This window comes from Pleurodeles waltl, chromosome 7 (assembly GCF_031143425.1).
Source record: "Pleurodeles waltl isolate 20211129_DDA chromosome 7, aPleWal1.hap1.20221129, whole genome shotgun sequence".
Lineage (NCBI taxonomy): Eukaryota > Metazoa > Chordata > Amphibia > Caudata > Salamandridae > Pleurodeles > Pleurodeles waltl.
In genome coordinates, this window is record NC_090446.1 from 1,082,310,297 (window position 1) to 1,082,330,496 (window position 20,200).

At 44.5% G+C, this 20,200-nt stretch overlaps 1 protein-coding gene across 3 annotated transcripts in view; it reads left to right on the plus strand.

Moving 5' to 3' along the window:
* The window catches only part of MMD (monocyte to macrophage differentiation associated), a 153,940-nt gene that overhangs the window by 16,524 nt on the left and 117,216 nt on the right, over nt 1-20,200 (plus strand). For all 3 annotated transcript variants that reach the window (XR_011194192.1, XM_069200023.1, XM_069200024.1), the window contains exon 3: nt 10,700-10,781. Coding sequence is in view for 2 of the 3 variants with exons in the window: in XM_069200023.1 (XP_069056124.1) it covers nt 10,700-10,781 (82 nt within the window). In the remaining variant the exon portion in view is untranslated. The remainder of the gene's footprint in view (nt 1-10,699; nt 10,782-20,200) is intronic.

Below are 20,200 nucleotides of genomic sequence, written 5' to 3' on the forward strand. Positions count from 1 at the left end.
AGCCAAAGAGCAGTTCTTGAATCCCATGTCCCTGCAAATATTGCGAATCCATTTTAATCGCGGAATCGCATAGGCTGGGCAGAAGAACATGAAATGCTCAATGGTTTCGAAAGTACTGCCACAGGCAGGGCATATATCGGGAAGATTAATCGACCCCCACCTATGGATCAATGACATCAAGGGCAAAGAGCCAAAACGAAACCTTGCATATAAGCTCTTGCCCTGCAAATCCGGTATAACATCCAGATAGGATTCAAACTTTGGGGACCATTTAATATCAATGAAGGAATTAGTTAAGCGACCATGGGATTTGTGGGTTATGTAGTTATCCTTAACATAAGACCAATAGGTTAACTTTAAAACGTTTTTATGCCGTCTCTCTAATTTATGGGGATTTTCCCAATAATCACCCAGACCCAATAGCCAAAGCCAATGGGCCACATGGCGAATCCAGGGAAGAGTAATAGCGTTTTGGCATTTCAATAGATCGAGTAATGAGGTCTTATATATATCTAGTTCGGGGGTTATCCATAACCTGATCCAATAAAGGAGAGGTCTTAGAGTAGCTAGATCTGCTACTTGGCTTAACCCCAGATCTAGAAATAATGGAAGCAGGGGTGTGGTGCGTGGACATGCAGTTAAAGCCCTTGCAAAATTGTTTTCCCCCACACTGATTTTGTTACAGTTAGCGTAACCCCATACCTCCGCTCCGTACAGGGCTGCACTTTGAGCCTTAGCTGTATAAATTTTAATTGCTGGGGAAACAACTTTTGTAGAGGTGCTTTGATAGAAACGCAATATAGATGAGGCTCTGTGTTGTAGGAGCCCTGTACTTTTTGTAATCTGCTCTTCCCATAATAGTTTACTAGTTAGCCTAACTCCCAGGTAATCTATAGAGCTTACTTCCTTCAACGGTAGTCCCTCAATATGAATGGAACATTTTTTCCTAGGTCCCTTGGATAACACCATCAGTTTTGTTTTGTTAATATTAACCTCCAACCCATGATCGCTACAAAATTGGATAACCCGGTCAACAAGGGTTTGCAACCCTATTGGTGTCTTAGAAATGAGAAGTGAATCACCGGCAAAGAGCAGGATGGGAATTTTTTGTGTATTCAGGGAAGGGGCATCATTCTGGCCTATGGACACAGCCTTTACTACTTCGTTGATAAATATGGTAAACAGTAGGGGGGCTAGCACACAACCTTGGCGAACTCTCCTTCTAATTGGGATCTGTTCTGTCTGTTCGCCTTGTTCACCCCACCTCACTTGGGCATACGTGTTCTCATGTAGTCGTTTTAACAGGAGTAATAGATCCTCTGGGACTCCCAATCTACCCAGCACTTCCCACAGTTTGGCTCTTGGGACCAGATCAAAAGCCGATCGCAGGTCTATAAATACCACATACAGGCACTGCTTGGCAACAAGAACATATTTCCAATGCAATATGGCCAATCGAAAGACCTGGTCTATCGTGCTAGTTTTTGCACGAAACCCTGCCTGTAAATGGGAAAGGATTTGGTACTCCTCAACCCAATTGATTAGCCTCTGCAAAAATTTGTTTAGCAAAGATCTTTTGTAGGTTGTCTATAAGGCTAATTGGCCTATAGTTAGCTGGAAGATTAGCATTTCCTTTTTTATAAATGGGTATGATCTCTGCCCCCTTCCATGTACCTGGAATTTGCCCCCCTGCAGCTATGCTATTTGAGATGGCATTAATATACCAGGACCAGATATATGGTTCCGATCTACAGGGAGTGCAGAATTATTAGGCAAATGAGTATTTTGACCACATCATCCTCTTTATGCATGTTGTCTTACTCCAAGCTGTATAGGCTCGAAAGCCTACTACCAATTAAGCATATTAGGTGATGTGCATCTCTGTAATGAGAAGGGGTGTGGTCTAATGACATCAACACCCTATATCAGGTGTGCATATTTATTAGGCAACTTCCTTTCCTTTGGCAAAATGGGTCAAAAGAAGGACTTGACAGGCTCAGAAAAGTAAAAAATAGTGAGATATCTTGCAGAGGGATGCAGCACTCTTAAAATTGCAAAGCTTCTGAAGCGTGATCATCGAACAATCAAGCGTTTCATTCAAAATAGTCAACAGGGTCGCAAGAAGCGTGTGGAAAAACCAAGGCGCAAAATAACTGCCCATGAACTGAGAAAAGTCAAGCGTGCAGCTGCCACGATGCCACTTGCCACCAGTTTGGCCATATTTCAGAGCTGCAACATCACTGGAGTGCCCAAAAGCACAAGGTGTGCAATACTCAGAGACATGGCCAAGGTAAGAAAGGCTGAAAGACGACCACCACTGAACAAGACACACAAGCTGAAACGTCAAGACTGGGCCAAGAAATATCTCAAGACTGATTTTTCTAAGGTTTTATGGACTGATGAAATGAGAGTGATTCTTGATGGGCCAGATGGATGGGCCCGTGGCTGGATTGGTAAAGGGCAGAGAGCTCCAGTCCGACTCAGACGCCAGCAAGGTGGAGGTGGAGTACTGGTTTGGGCTGGTATCATCAAAGATGAGCTTGTGGGGCCTTTTCGGGTTGAGGATGGAGTCAAGCTCAACTCCCAGTCCTACTGCCAGTTCCTGGAAGACACCTTCTTCAAGCAGTGGTACAGGAAGAAGTCTGCATCCCTCAAGAAAAACATGATTTTCATGCAGGACAATGCTCCATCACACGCGTCCAAGTACTCCACAGCGTGGCTGGCAAGAAAGGGTATAAAAGAAGGAAATCTAATGACATGGCCTCCTTGTTCACCTGATCTGAACCCCATTGAGAACCTGTGGTCCATCATCAAATGTGAGATTTACAAGGAGGGAAAACAGTACACCTCTCTGAACAGTGTCTGGGAGGCTGTGGTTGCTGCTGCACGCAATGTTGATGGTGAACAGATCAAAACACTGACAGCATCCATGGATGGCAGGCTTTTGAGTGTCCTTGCAAAGAAAGGTGGCTATATTGGTCACTGATTTGTTTTTGTTTTGTTTTTGAATGTCAGAAATGTATATTTGTGAATGTTGAGATGTTATATTGGTTTCACTGGTAATAATAAATAATTGAAATGGGTATATATTTTTTTTTGTTAAGTTGCCTAATAATTATGCACAGTAATAGTCACCTGCACACACAGATATCCCCCTAACATAGCTAAAACTAAAAACAAACTAAAAACTACTTCCAAAAATATTCAGCTTTGATATTAATGAGTTTTTTGGGTTCATTGAGAACATGGTTGTTGTTCAATAATAAAATTAATCCTCAAAAATACAACTTGCCTAATAATTCTGCACTCCCTGTATAAAGATCTCCAGGAAGCTTGTCTGGTCCAGGTGCTTTGCTAGGTTTTAGGCTATTTATAGCCTCAAGGGTCTATTCTACTTTAAAGATGATGCAACCCTCAGGGACACACTGGGCCTCCACTTGGAGGGCCATGCTGGAATTTGATTCCAACAGTTTTGTTGGAGATTGGACCACATTGGTGTCCATTGGGCCCTCTGGTAGGGCATCAAGAGTAGTAAAATGCTCTACCCAGCTTTCTGGTTGAATATGGTTGCTGGGACAACTCCTACCTCTATTTTCTCTTTTAGACAGAAGTTCCCAAAAATGCTTGTTATTCTTCTCTCTGGAAGCATCTAATAATTCCTGCCACAGGGAATCCTCCCACCGCTTTTTTGCATTAGACAAAGTTACTTTGTATAAGGACCTAGCTTGTTTAATTTCCCCCTGGGAACCAGACATTACTGCTACTCTTAACCCAGACTTAGCCTTTGAGCACCTCTCATCAAACCCTCCCTTGCGTGCCCCTTTCCCTTCATGTGGCTTTGACCGCCTTGTTTTATAAAAGAACCCCCGTAGCTGAGTAGTCATGCTGTCATGTATTTTGAGAGTCGGAATATTCCCCACAGCCTGATCTTCGTACTCAGCCAAACTATTTAAGAAAATTTTGATATATTGCTCTAATATGGTGAGGGTTGGACATCACTTTTGGCCAAGTAATCTTAGTGAATTTGTTGTTCCAGCAAGGTGGCGGAATTATTGTAGCATAGTTGTTAAGTGTTCTCCTGAACATTTCTCCAGAAAGGGTAAGGAGCAAGGGGAAATGGTCACTATCACATCTCACTTCTACTTTCATATCTACCAAATGGGGCCACAACCTAACATCGACCAAGAAGTAATCAATAGTGCTTATAGACATGCCCCTTTTAAAAGTTGGTGCGCTGTTCATATCAGATGGAGTTCTACCATTACAGGCCCTAAGGCCATGGTTTAAACATAATGTGGCTAATTGCATGGCCACCCGAGATTTTTTGCAAGGCCGGGTAGTGGATAATTGTGGGATCCCCCACTGCTCATCTTCTTCATCAGTTAAACCACTTATGAGAATAGAAGGCTCGAAGGTACAGTTAAAATCTCCAGCTATGATTAGAATAGTTGAGGGGTGGAGGCTTCCTACAAATTCGGACAGAATAGCCAGGGTATGGGACTCAGAGCCATATGGGACCGATCGTATATAAGCATTAACAATAACAATTGATAATCTTCTGTTGAACGTAATACACATGGCTTTTAGATCTACAGAATCAATTTCCAAAAGCTTATAGTCACACTGCAGATTCTTGTTAACAAGTAATAAGAGCCCACCTTTTGCCCGGCCCCTCCCCTTCTCTGGAGGTATAGCAGGTGCGCTAAATGAGAGAAATCCATCTATATTAGTAGCATCCTCCGCCCAAGTTTCCTGAAACAGACATATGTCTATTTTTTTAATAAAAGAGGCCCAATCACCATCATCTAATTTTTTTGCCAGGCCGGCAACGTCCCATGACATAAGTTCTAACGTACATTTATCTTGGTTTATCACCACGGTTGTGCATCCAGCTTCTACCGCGCTCGGGTCATTACTACAAATGTCTAATGATGGTGCTTTATCATCCCCCGTCAAATGTAAGGCCTTGGAGCGGGCCGTCACATTAGTTACTAATTCAGTAGTCAGTCATACAGGATTAGGCAGCGGCCTGAGATTAGTAGCTTCCTTTCGTACAGCACCTCCATGGGAATTAATTAAACCATCGAATCCTGCCGGTCCCATGGCTGGTCCAGAATTATGTGGGTGTAACATGAGTCTTATTCCCCCCCTGGTTGTTGCGTTATCCAAGTGGGTACGAGAATCAAAATCCATTAATTGTGTCACCATATACTTGTCTTCAAAATAAATAGTTATTGTGTCAAAATTGGTCCCTGTGATGCTGCTTCTCTTGGCCGATATTATGTCAGAACGAATAACAGAGAGACAACTTCGGCAGGAGCGTATCCAGTGTATGACTTTGTTAATCAAGGAAGCTTGGTTCTCAGCTAACCCTGACGATAGTTTTGGAACATTAGTCAAATAGATTTTGTTTGTTCCCTGACTTGTAGGCAGGTCCTGTTCTTTAGTACCTGTACTCTCAATATTGTAGCGAGAGAGAGTGATGTTATTATAGGGGATCTTGTGTAACCTGTTAGGGGTTTGTGTAAAACTGGACTCTTGGACAGTTTCCGGTGGGTCGGGTCTACTGGTCCTACCTCTAGCTCTGTCACTGGTTAAATTACTTGACCAGTTACCTTGACGGTCTCCGTGTCTAGGTACATTTGTAGACCTCCTTCTGGGCCTCATATTATCTATGTTGGGATCACAGTGGTAATCTTCCCTCCCTTGAAGAGCTGTCCCCCCCTCTAATGGGGAGACAAGAATTATCCCTTAACTCCGTCCCCTTTGTTGGGGCAGATGATGGGAAAGCTTCTTCCCCCCTGACCTCCCCACAAACTTTACAAATCCCTGCACAAGCATGGTTGTTTCCATGCTGGTGCGCACGGTTGCTCTTCATAAGATCTATTAATACTAAAACCAATCCCTTAACTTCATCGACTCTCTGAAGGACTGTAGCCAGGTTGTCTCTACTAGCTGCAGGTTCTTTGCCTTCCGACTCGAACTGGGGGATCGGTGAGATAACACTAGGGTTGGGTGTTCCAACTACTGGCTTGCACTTGGGCACACTCGTGGGCACGGGCGAATCCTCTATTGCTAATAGAGGTTCAAAGCGATTAGTACAGAATAAGCTAGGGACCACCTTGATCACCGGGGTCAGTGGTAGGAGAGTTGGTGTGTGTGGTACATGTGAGAGACCCCACTGGGATACTGGAGGACTCGCTATGTTATGAGTGGGTTTTGGGAAGGGGCCCCTACAGTTATGCGGGCCCCCATCTCCATCAGCCCCTGTTATAGTATCTATAGAATCCCTTGACCCCTTCTTTTTAAATATCTCTGGGATTTTCCTATCCTTAGGGGGGCCTCTCTTTGGATTATTTGCCCCTATAGTTGTTTGTGTACCTAACATAGACTCAACTTCTTTAACTAGGAGGTCTATTTCATCCAATGGGTTAGACCCGTTGGGTGTACCCAGATTCAAAGGTCTACTTGGGCGTTTTTTTGCGATTTTAGTATCCTTGGATTGCGCTGGTAAATCTATAGCCTTTTTTTTCCCATGTTAAGAAGATGCCCGTAAGATAAGATAAAATAAACACAAAATACAGTGGTAAAAGAAAAGGAAGACAGCTCCCTTTCTTATGAGTTGAATGTCCTGTCACTGGAGTAACTGGCCCTGCCTAACAACCCTCTTCCGGGGGTGGCAGCTTCTCACTCGTTAGCTGGGTGCTTGTTTTGGATTTGTTTGGGAACAGCCCTCTGGATGATATCCTCCGGATGCCAGTAGAAGCTTATGGAAGAGGCCTACTGTTGTTGTAATGCGGATGAAAGAGGGGGGGCCCAGCCCAGCCTCCTCCGGTCTCAGGCGCGGCGGGAGCGCAGAACAAAGTTTAAAGGGCTCCTGCCCTGACTGCTCCTCCCCTCGAGTGACGCGCTTCCCGCGGCGGCGGGAGCGCAGAACAAAGTTTAAAGGGCTCCTGCCCTGACTGCTCCTCCCCTCGAGTGATGCGCTTCCCGCGGCGGCGGGAGCGCAGAACAAAGTTTAAAGGGCTCCTGCCCTGACTGCTCCTCCCCTCGAGTGACGCACTTCTATATACTTATTTAGTGGAGCCCTCTGAATTATGTCCAAATTGCAGTTACAGTGGGAGAACTTAGAGACTTAGAGGAGGGACTGATGAAGGAAGGGCTGAGTAAAGATTGGGCTTCTCAATTTTAAGAAATATAGAATAGTGCTATAATCTATACTCTCTTAAATAACAAGCAGATCTCTTACTGCAGGTGAAAGAGAGGGGGCCCAGCCCAGCCTCCTCCGGTCTCTGACGGGCTAAGGACGGGCCCGCACTTCGCCCGGGCGCCGCCGGGAGCGCAACGTGAATTTAAAGGGCTCCTTGCCCTGCAGCAGTGACACCTCCTCCCGGCTCCTCCAATGCGTGTCCCGCGACGGCGGGAGCGCAACGTGAATTTAAAGGGCTCCTTGCCCTGCAGCAGTGACACCTCCTCCAGGCTCCTCCAATGCGCGTCCCGCGAAGGCGGGAGCGCAGCGTGAATTTAAAGGGCTCCTTGCCCAGCAGCAGTGACACCTCCTCCCGGCTCCTCCAATGCACGTCCCCAAAATCACATTCTTTTCTCAGTGGACAATGTCCCTTCCAATTTACTATGGAACCAAAAAAGACAAAATATCATACTGGAAATTATCATTAGGCTACAGAGAGAATGGGTGCAGGCTTCATTGAATCCTTCAAACTGTTTCTCTGTCTAGCTAAGACATCCAGTTGTTTCTTGACAACCCTCTAGTCAAGCCTTCTTGGCGCCCTATGAAACAGGAGCTTACCACTGCTTTCAAATTACCTGAACCTTGGCCATGTCTCACTAGAAAGTCCCACACTGAAAACAAATAATCTCGAACATCAGTAGAGCTATACTACATCTTAACAGGATGATGTCCACACATATAACTATATCCAACCATCTAACTCTTTTGAAAAGTAAAAAGACTATAATCAAAACATATTATCATTACAACCTATTAGGGCAGCCAATGATATTTGCCCCATCAAAAGACTTATATTCTACCTCTAGACCCCTATCCTATGTGGAACCTCAATATGGCCACTCCCTTCCCAACCTTGACTTTTGCAATTTTCTAAAAATAAAATAAAATAAAAAAATATCTAAAGTTAGACCTCTTAAGGATCTTGACCCAATCCCCTTACTCAAGAAAGGGGCACTCAACAGACCATATAACCACCAAGATTTACAAATTAATCAGTATACATAATCTCAAACCCGTCCCCTCCGCGGGGAAAAATGTTTAGAAACACTGTAAGAGACTCTCCTTCAGAAAAGAACTGGGATAACAACTGCACTAACGACTTACATGATAAAATCGTCCCCTCCCTCATTGAGTCCAAACTCTTCACACTAGGTTTGTCGTGTTGGACACCGGACAAACTTTACAAAATTAAACTGATTGAGTCCAACATATATTGGAATTGTAAAGACATGCAAGGAGGCTCAGAACATATGTTCTTTAGCTGTAAACTAATGAAACCTTACTAGGAGAAGATCTATCAACTATCCAACATAGTCATAACCCACATTGCTGTACAGGGAGTGCAGAATTATTAGGCAAATGAGTATTTTGACCACATCATCCTCTTTATGCATGTTGTCTTACTCCAAGCTGTATAGGCTCGAAAGCCTACTACCAATTAAGCATATTAGGTGATGTGCATCTCTGTAATGAGAAGGGGTGTGGTCTAATGACATCAACACCCTATATCAGGTGTGCATAATTATTAGGCAACTTCCTTTCCTTTGGCAAAATGGGTCAAAAGAAGGACTTGACAGGCTCAGAAAAGTCAAAAATAGTGAGATATCTTGCAGAGGGATGCAGCACTCTTAAAATTGCAAAGCTTCTGAAGCGTGATCATCGAACAATCCAGCGTTTCATTCAAAATAGTCAACAGGGTCGCAAGAAGCGTGTGGAAAAACCAAGGCGCAAAATAACTGCCCATGAACTGAGAAAAGTCAAGCGTGCAGCTGCCACGATGCCACTTGCCACCAGTTTGGCCATATTTCAGAGCTGCAACATCACTGGAGTGCCCAAAAGCACAAGGTGTGCAATACTCAGAGACATGGCCAAGGTAAGAAAGGCTGAAAGACGACCACCACTGAACAAGACACACAAGCTGAAACGTCAAGACTGGGCCAAGAAATATCTCAAGACTGATTTTTCTAAGGTTTTATGGACTGATGAAATGAGAGTGAGTCTTGATGGGCCAGATGGCTGGATTGGTAAAGGGCAGAGAGCTCCAGTCCGACTCAGACGCCAGCAAGGTGGAGGTGGAGTACTGGTTTGGGCTGGTATCATCAAAGATGAGCTTGTGGGGCCTTTTCGGGTTGAGGATGGAGTCAAGCTCAACTCCCAGTCCTACTGCCAGTTCCTGGAAGACACCTTCTTCAAGCAGTGGTACAGGAAGAAGTCTGCATCCTTCAAGAAAAACATGATTTTCATGCAGGACAATGCTCCATCACACGCGTCCAAGTACTCCACAGCGTGGCTGGCAAGAAAGGGTATAAAAGAAGGAAATCTAATGACATGGCCTCCTTGTTCACCTGATCTGAACCCCATTGAGAACCTGTGGTCCATCATCAAATGTGAGATTTACAAGGGGGGAAAACAGTACACCTCTCTGAACAGTGTCTGGGAGGCTGTGGTTGCTGCTGCACGCAATGTTGATGGTGAACAGATCAAAACACTGACAGAATCCATGGATGGCAGGCTTTTGAGTGTCCTTGCAAAGAAAGGTGGCTATATTGGTCACTGATTTGTTTTTGTTTTGTTTTTGAATGTCAGAAATGTATATTTGTGAATGTTGAGATGTTATATTGGTTTCACTGGCAATAATAAATAATTGAAATGGGTATATATTTTTTTTTGTTAAGTTGCCTAATAATTATGCACAGTAATAGTCACCTGCACACACAGATATCCCCCTAACATAGCTAAAACTAAAAACAAACTAAAAACTACTTCCAAAAATATTCAGCTTTGATATTAATGAGTTTTTTGGGTTCATTGAGAACATGGTTGTTGTTCAATAATAAAATTAATCCTCAAAAATACAACTTGCCTAATAATTCTGCACTCCCTGTAGACTTAATATTGCACATCTCCATATCCCATCCCACTTTCCTTCACAGATAGATCACTACTAGATCTACTGAAAACCATTGTGGTCCAGCTTATATGGATGGATGATTTCCGTTTGACCAGAATATCTTTTCACATATGTTGGGCCTGGGTCATATAAATTCAAAATGCACATAGATCACAGTTCACCCTGTATGGGAGTCACAAGGACAGTAAAACCCACAAACCATGGCACTCAAGGGACCAATTTATACAGGAAATAAACCCTACATAGGCTTTATCACTCCCAAACATCTGTTCAGCAATTCAGGGTCATCTTTCCACTTGCAGTCTCATTGTCTCTCCACTTGGGTGGACATGAGCGTGTGGTTGCTGAATTTTTGTGGCCCTCCTGATTGAAGACAAGTGAAGTATGTGTTGTGCTGTAAATTTCATTTATGCACTTTCACAAATGTTTGCCATTCAGCCTGATTTCTGTTCAATTTAGGTTCACTTACTGAGGAAGGCAGGATTGACATTTGTGTCACAGTAAAAGGCAAATTGATACTCATTAATTTCTTTTCACAGATTTATGAACCACCCCGCTCCAGCAAATTGCCGCTACAAACCCACATGGTATGAACATGCTGCTAACTGTTATACACATGCAGTAAGTACATCTTTACTTTAATGTTTTGTTTCTAGTAAAGCAAAAATGAACAATATTTGATGTGTTACAAGTAGGATGTGTGAAACAAATAACTACAGCCTGGTAAAGCCAAACCACTACTGATGTATTTTTGAGTTTTTTGTAATCATAATAAACACCTGAAAACACTGCAGTCAATTAAGACCCACAAGATATGCATATAAGTCTTTATGCACTAAGGGCCTGATTTAGATATTGACGAATGAGTTACTCCATCACAAAGGTGACAGATATCCTGTTCGAAAATATTTAAATCCCATATGATTTAATGGGATTTAGATATTGGTGGATGGGATATCCTTCACCGTTTTGATGGAGTAACTCATTCGTAAATATCTAAATCAAGCCCTAAGTCTGTTGATCCTTTTGTCAAAATGTAATGTACGTAAAAAAGTAATTCACTGCCTATTTAGAAAGCTCTCTGATAGGTCCATACTCAACATATATTTGTACGTATATCCTCATACTAGCATTGGCAAGTCTTATTTTGATCAGCTTCATTTCTAACTTGACAAGGTAAGCTGCTGAAAGGAATTCTGTTCTGCATAGTCACAATCGGACACCGCTCGCATCACAGAGATGGAATTTAGAAGTATACACCAGGTTAACAGAATGAATTGCTTCAGTTGAGCAAGAACACACAAGGCACCAAATCACCATCAAGTACATATATTGTTCTCCATAAGATGAATAGGAAAAGGGATCCGCATTAGTTACCTTATTCCATTCCCTTTGTAACCTCACTGTTAAAGAAAATAAGTTCTCATGTGTCAATCATCTGAAGTAAAGCGGCTCATCCAGGGAACATAGGTAATCACAGACCCTTCAGCTGTCTTCCACTCTGACTCTCTAACTCAGTACTCACCAAACATTCCTAAGTACATTGAGGTATTGTACTTAGCATGTATTGTTAAGAATTATTTTCAGTGAGCAGCGGGTGCCCGGGGACCGTGACATAGATCAGGAAAACTCTGATATGGGAAGCTAATATTCAGGAGACCGAATACACTGAAGCAGCAATATGATTGACAAATTTTGATTAGGAATTATTTTACCCAAAGAATGCAGCAAAGGAGAAAAGACTGGTAGGACTCTTGCCTGGCTGCCGAACTGCAAAAAGGGTGGTATACTGATGTTTGGCAATTACAGGGGGGAATTGGTAGCATATCTGGCTGATAGCAAAGTGTTTATACAACACTTCAAGCCAACACATAACAGATCAGGCAAGACGGATGAAATCTTAAAGTTATTGGGTGAAACATGTTACTGTTCTGCAGAGAAAGTAGAAAGAGGCCCTGTGTCAAGCCACCACATCTGGAAATAATCCATGCGTTTCAGTTAGTAGCAAGGATCCTAGTATGAAAGGCACTTCGGTTTCTTTTTTTATTGAGTATGTTACTTGCTCCCAAGCTATAAGAGTTTTTTCATGAGGCTCTAGTTAATTGATTTCTGCTGACATTTTGCACCAGACACTGGTTATAGCGCTCCATAAACCGAATAAGGGCCCAATGAAAAGCGGCTCTTACAGACCCTATCATTATTAATTGTAGATGCCAAACCTGTGGCAACAGGGCCCACTGGTGCTGAACAAGGCACACTTGCACTTGACAGGATTTATTCTTGGTAGATTTATGATGATTAACTTCAAGAGACTGTTGCTGCTGCTCTATGACCATTAGGATCAGGATCCAAAGCCTTACGTAGTTTAAATACGCGAACAGCGAGAAAAGACCCAGAAGTTGATCCCAGTTACTTTTATATGCTGCCCCAACTGTATGCATATACTCTGCAGAGTATCATTACAGATACATATTTGGAGAGCTACAAGGCAAGGCATTCCACTTTCCAGTCTGATTTTGCCTTGGTTGCTGAGTATCTAATGTATATGGTAAAGATGTAGGCTAGCAGATTATGGTGTCTGGTGAAGGGATGTTTTACATATTCACACCCAATATATGGAAGATGTGTTATTATATGTTGCAAACTATGAGACTGTTTCCCTATTTTTATAGTGTTTAACCCTTTAGGGTCATACACAACCTTCCTCAGAACTCTACAAATGTTATCATTGGCTCTTTGCTTATGTAAGAATAATGTCCAACTGATTCAAACAGAAGGTTATTTAAATAATCCCATTGCAGTTTTCATGGCATGTAGAGATAGGTTGTGAACAAGCTTGCCTAATAGCAGTTATAGCACTGATTAACATTTTCTTGCATGTAATAGCCAACTGGGATTAATCAGTGCTGTAACTGCTATTAGGCATGCTTTTTCACAACCTATCTCCACATGCCATGAAAACTGCAATGGGATTATTTAAATAACCTTTTGTTTGAATCAGTTGGACATTATTCTTACATAAGCAAAGAGCCAGTGATAACATTTGTAGAGTTCTGAGGAAGGTTGTGTATGACCCTAATGGGTTTGCTTACACTAGAAGATTATTCTGCCACTCTGGCTTCTGCACTTTCTTCAGGTGGAGACAGTGTAGATCACCTGGAAGTACCTGAAAGAAAAAGACCATATACATATCCTTTTTTATTTATTTTTATTTTTTAACAATAACCGGTTAGAATATCATCACAAAAGCTATGCCCACCGTACTTGCATTTTTTTATTTGAAGCTCTACACTTCATTTCATAGTACACGGCCCCTCTTTGAAGCAGGTAGGTGGATGGCTGAGAAGTGTCCGATGAATTCACTTTGTGGATGCTTTTAAGAAACTATTTTGCTTATAGCAGGATAGGTTCACTCTTCTTGTGAGCTTGGTAGCAGCGGTAGGAAAGCAGGACTACGATTCCCTAACATTCCAAAGACGCATTGGATGAATATAACTCGTATCATTGGTTTGAATGTAAATTTATCAATTCTTGAAGAAATAAAAGTGGCAAATAGGGTAACACATATCAAACACTTAATTGGTAAGGGCATGCAAGCATGTACAAATAAAATAGACCTTTTCAAATTCACTCGTAAACTCAAACTCAAGTCTTTCTTTGCCTCTGTACCAGCCAAGTCTAATGTACCTCAGCAACAACAAATTTCCAGTAACTTTACAATCTAAGATTTGGAATCAATACAGTTACTCACCAATCTTTCCAATATAGGGAAACAAGACCAATCCCTTACTGAAATTGCTCAAGAATTAAACATTGATATGACACTTTGTGAACAATCTGACCTCCCAATTAAATCTACTTTCACTCCCATATTACCTGCAGGCAATTCCATAGACTTATTTTTTACAGCTATGATGGAGGTTCTTGACCAACAATATTGAAAATATGCAAAAAACAACATTACCTCCGATCAGACATTAACTGACCAAAGAAAGGCTATCACGGAACTACAAAACAATAATGCTCTTCTCGTAAAGGAAGCAGATAAGGGAGGCAGTGTAGTTGTCCTTAACAACAGTGATTACTTGAAAGAAATCTACAGACAAATCAATGATACCACATGCTATAAAAAAAACTTCCTTCAAATCCAACAAGGGAATTTCAGCAAAACTTACAACCCTATTAGATCATTGGTGCACCAAACTAATCCTCACCCTGTAAGAAAGGAATTTTCTTTTCATTCAACATCCTACTACTCCCACACTACACCTCTTACCGAAAATACATAAAGGAAGGTTCCCTCCGAAAGGAAGACCTATTATTTCAGGCATCGATTCCATCTGTTCCAATTTAGGCACCGTTATAGACTCTGAATTTCAACCTTTCATGCACAATCTTTCCAGAGTCTTCATCAAAGACTCCAAAGATATATTGCAAAAATTACAAAATATTGATTGGCAACCTGACTACATACTAGCTACCATAGATGTTGTTAGCTTATATACTTCGATTAAACATCAAGATGGGATTGAAGCTGTCAAGAGCTGTCTGTCAACAAGATCAGTGCACTTTCTAGAACGTAATGAGATGATCATTGAAATGTTATCTTTTTGTCTTAAGAATAATGTTTTTCTCTTTAAAGGAGAATATTATTTACAACTACAAGGTACAGCGATGGCCGCCAAATTTGCGCCACCCTATGCATGTATCTTTATGGGAGCAGTAGAAAGATACTGGCTTTGGAATGATGACATGGAGCACCTTTCTCAAAACATCATTTTCTGGGGTCGCTACATAGATTATATTGTTCTTATTTGGCATGGACAAGAGTCATTACTCCACCATTTCTTTACAATGCCTAACACCCAATAGATGGAACATTGATATAACATATCAAATTTCAAAAACCAAAATAGAATTTTTAGATCTCACACTGTATATTGATAATAACAAATTGCACACTTGCCTCCATAGAAAGAGTACAGCAGCTAATTCTATTTTACATGCCTCCAGCTGTCATCTACAGAGTACGATTTGTAATGTACCAGCAGGTGAATTCAGACAAGCCAGATTAAATTAAAGTAATGAAAAGGATTATGAGCATGTTTCCTCTGAAATTATTGAGCTACTAGAGTATATAACATGTTGAATTTAAAGAACAACAAGGAACAATTTGCTAAAATAGATCGCAATGTCATTCTCAAGAAGACTAAAACAATTGCTCAAAACACGCCGATCCGCTTTATCACACACTTTCACAATGGCCATCAGTTTATTCGCAAATTATTTTGCAAGCATTGGTACCTACTTTACAGTAATCCTTCAATCAACCAATGCATCTCTCGTTTCCCACAAATTGGCTTTAAGAGAGCCCCCAATCTCAGTGATAAACTTTGTTCTTCTTTTTACAACGAAAAATCAAGCTACAACTTCATGTGACCTTCTACAGGTTTCTATACCTGTACCAAGTGCCCCATCTACATATTGGTCCTAACGAAAACAAAAATAATCACCATTAATGACCAACCTTTCACGATACGGGACTTCATTAATTGTGAAAGCATCAACATAGTCTATCTTATCAATTGCCCATGCAACAAAGCCTATATAGGAAGTAAAACTAGAGCACTTAAAATATGGATACAAGAACATTATCGCAACATTCAAAAGGATGACGTTAAATGCCCATTAGTTGAACGTTTTGTGAAATCACCCTCATTCACGTTCTTTCACCTTCAGTGGTTTAATGCAACTCAAACAACATCCTCGAGGAGGTAATCTTGAACTCCAACAGAATGAAAGTAGACTTATTATCCGTCTTGATACTGTACATCAAGGTCTTAATAAGGATCCTGAATGGCACTGCTGGTTATAACAAGTAGGCTAATTTCATAATCTTCAGAAGAGATTGCCTTTGATGATCGAATAACTTACATTTTGATGTAATATTAATTCTTTATAACAACTGTTTTCTTACAATCATGGTGCTATGCGAGTGTTGTAGGTAACCTAATTTGATTGTACTACGTACATATGGATATCTTATATATTCATCGTTGTAAATACCATACTAATCTTAAATTATAACATGCACATTTAACCACTGATTTAATTTTATGCCCCTTCCGATATTTTTGGCACTCTTTTTTTTTTTATTGATTCACGAACTCTTCAAGATCTTGTTCCTCATCGTTGAAACTCATGTAACAATCATCTTCTATATTTCGCCTCTGTAATTTCCAATATTTAACATTTCATGAACAAATTCTACTAAGTTTATTAATTTTCATATTATTAGACCTGTAACTCCTCCTACACACACACTTTTAATCAATACTGTTACAACTGATTTAGGCCCTCATTACAACCCTGGCGGTCGTTGTTAAAGCGGCGGTAATACCGCCAACAGGCCGGCGGAAAAAAAATGGGATTACGACCATGGCGGAACTGCCAACATAGACAGCCACTTTAACACTCCGACCGCCACGGCGGTACAGACAAACAACATGCTGGTCACTGCCAACAGTCAGGCGGAACACAATGTACCGCCCACACTATTATGACAGCCCAATCCGCCACCTTTTCCGGGGCGGATTCAACGTGAACAAAAACACGACGGAAACAGGACTTGGAAGGGATAACACTCACCTCTACACAACCCACGAGGAGCCAGGACGCCATGGAGCCAGAACTCCAAATACTCCCTGCAATTGTCTTCCTGCTCCTCTACCAGGAGCACGACCCACGGCGGCGAAAACCACGGTGAGGGGAGGGGAGGGGAAAAGAGAGTGACACACACACGCAACACACCCACCCCCACCCACTACAACACACATACCAAATACATGCTGAAACATTACATTTACACCCCCAACCCCCCCTGGAAGAACGCAATGACGAAAGGAAAGGAGTTGAACGATTGTTATCATATAAAATCCATTAGTCAAAATTTTATATACACTATAAACAAATATGTACACCAAGAATTCAAGTCCAGGTACTGCACCAATATAGCCGTGGACCACTGGGCCCAATATGCATGGGCAAGGCCCACACAAGATACCCGATCGAAACGGAGAGAACACTGCAGGGGTATCAGATCGGAAAAAAAACAGGCACCTCAGGGGGAAGGGAGGGAGGGGGGCACCTCAGCCGGATGAGTGCACGACGCCAGCTCCACAAGGGGGCTCCATGCCCATTGATGTATCCTGGGGAGTGCAAAGCCACAGTCTCTCAAGTGGTTGGTTTGCCCACTGCTTTATCCTGGGTAGTGCAAAGCCACAGTCTCTCAAGTGGATGTCTTCCTCCACTGGTTCTGGAGGGGGCTTTGTGCCCAGAGTGCTTCATCCTGCCAAGGACTGAAGTGGTGGATGCCTTTCTCCACTGGTTCTGGAGGGGGCTTTGTGCCCAGAGTGCTTCATTCTACCAAGGACTGAGGCAGTGGATGTGATACTCCACTGGTTCTGGAAGGGGCTTGGTGCCCAGAGTGCTTCATCCTGCCAAGGACTGAGGTAACGGATGTGATACTCCACTGACGGTGGGGCAACTTGGAAGCTGCCCAGACCCCTGGAACTGACCACCAGCCTCGTACAAATGACCACTGGGGATGGCAGCCATGTCTGTGGTGGTGCCACTGGCTCAGGACGTGGCGTGGCCACTGGCGGTGGGATCAGTAGCAGCGGTGCTTGCAGTGGTCATTGGGCAGCTGTGCTGGTGGGGGGGCTCACTGACCTCTGTGCTGGCGGCGGTGTCATGATTGGCGGTGCTGGTGGGGGGCTCACTGACCTCGGTGCTGGCGGCGGGCTCACTGACTGCGGTGCTGCTGAAGGGCACAGTGTCTGCGGTGCTGGTGAAGGGCTCAGTATCTTGGGTGCTGGTGGCGGTGCCCGTGGCGGCGGAGCAAGTGCCGGTGGCAGTCTTGTCCGCCGTGCAGGTTGGCGGCGACGTTGAATTGCCTTTCTTTTTCAGGCCCTTCCCCACCTTGCCAAGGACTGAGGTAGTGGATGTGATACTCCACTGACGGTGGGGCAACTTCGAAGCTGCCCAGACCCCTGGAACTGACCACCAGCCTCGTACAAATGACCACTGGGGATGGCAGCCATGTCTGCGGTGGTGCCACTGGCTCAGGATGTGGCATGGCCGCTGGCGGTGGGCTCAGTAGCGGCGGTGCTTGCGGTGGTCATTGGGCAGCTGTGCTGGTGGGGGTGGGGGGTCCTCACTGACCTCGGTGCTGAAGGCGGTGTCATGAGCGGCGCTGCTGGTGGGGGGCTCACTGACCTCGATGCTGGCGGCGGTGTCATGAGTGGCAGTGCTGGTGGGGGGCTCACTGACCTCGATGCTGGCGGCGGTGTCATGAGTGGCTGTGCTGGTGGCGGGCTCACTGACCGCGGTGCTGGTGAAGGGCACAGTGTCTGCGGTGCTGGTGAAGGGCACAGTGTCTGCGGTGCTGGTGAAGGGCTCAGTATCTTGGGTGCTGGTGGCGGTGCCCGTGGCGGCGGTGCATGTGCCCGTGGCGGTCTTGTCCACCGTGCAGGTTGGCGGCGATGTTGACTTGCCTTTCTTTTTCAGGCCCTTCCCCACCTTGGATGGTGGCGCAGCTGTCTTGCCACTCCTAACTGTTGTCTTGGCTGAGCCCTTGGTGGCAGGTGTTTTGGCCTTCTCCCTCCGGGATGTGGGCAACGTCTTCTGTTTTGGAGGTGGGGGAATGTCATTGGCCTCGCTCCTTGGGACACTGACAGCCCTGCTGCTTGGCGCACTCCAGAATTCGGTTACTGCTGGCACCACTGTGCCCGGTGATGTGGTAGCTGAGGTGCTGGGTTGGGACCTGGAAAGGGGGGCCCTAGGGGACCGAAGGGGTGGGGGAGGTGAATTGAAGAGGTCAAGGTTTGACAGGAAAAGCTTTTAGACACACTGGGATGGGTAGATGGAGGGGGTTTGGGAGTGGAGGAAGAGGTAGTGGTTGTAGGAAGTGTTCGTTTGCTGACTTTGGGTGAAGGTGCATGGGCTGGAGGCTGTCGTGAGGTGGATGGCTGTTGGGTGGGTGTGTGACTGCGTTTGTGTACTTTGGGAGGAGGGCTTACAGACACGCTGGTAGAGGACACGGGATGTGTGCATGGTAGTGGGGGTGGTGATTGCACGTGAGCGGTGTGTGGTGATGGGCGTGCTGGTGATGGAGGTAGTGGCTGAGGATGTAGTGCATGCAGGTGTGAGTGGAGACGTGACAGGGAAGGAGGAGGGAGACGTGGAGGAGGGGGACTCAGTGGAGGCAGTAGATGTTGGTATGTGTGCATGGGTATGATGCCTGTGTGAGTGCCTGCGGGATGTGTGGTGCTTACGTTTGCCAGAGCTACCCTTGTGTGTTGAAATGTGTGCATGCTGGTCTGATGGTGTGCTTGGGATAGGCTGAGGTACTGGGGATTGGGTCTGGGTGGAGGAAGTTGGAGGGGGAGGTTGGACACAGGGACAATGGCTGCCATCAGTGCTGAGGCCAGTGTCTGAAATGCTCGCTTTTGGGCTGCCTGGCCAGAATGAATGCCCTCCAGGTATGCATTTGTCTGTTGCAACTGCCTCTCTACACCCTGGATGGCATTCAGAATGGTAGACTGCCCAACAGTGAGGGATCTCAGGAGGTCAATGGCCTCCTCACTGAGGGCAGCAGGGCTGACTGGGGCAGGGCCCCAGGTGCCTGGGGCGAAGGAGATGCCCACCCTTCTGGGTGAGCGGCCACGGGGCACACGCTGAGGGCCTGCTGGGAGGGTGGTGCTGGTAGGGGGGTGGCGGCTGTACCTGTAGGTGCGGGGGCACAGAGGGGCCCGCCACCGCAAGGGAGCTCCCATCAGAGGAGGAGTCGGTGTCGCTGGTCTCTGCTCCAGTCCCCGCCATGGAGCTCCCCTCGCCCTCTGTCCCACTGGTGAATTCTGACTCCGTAGTCTCACCCTCCAGGGCCATGTGTGATGCAGCTCCCTCCTGCTCCGGTGGCACAGCTCCTCCGCCTGATGATGCTAATGCACACAAGAACAGGGAGACCACAAAAAGGGGGG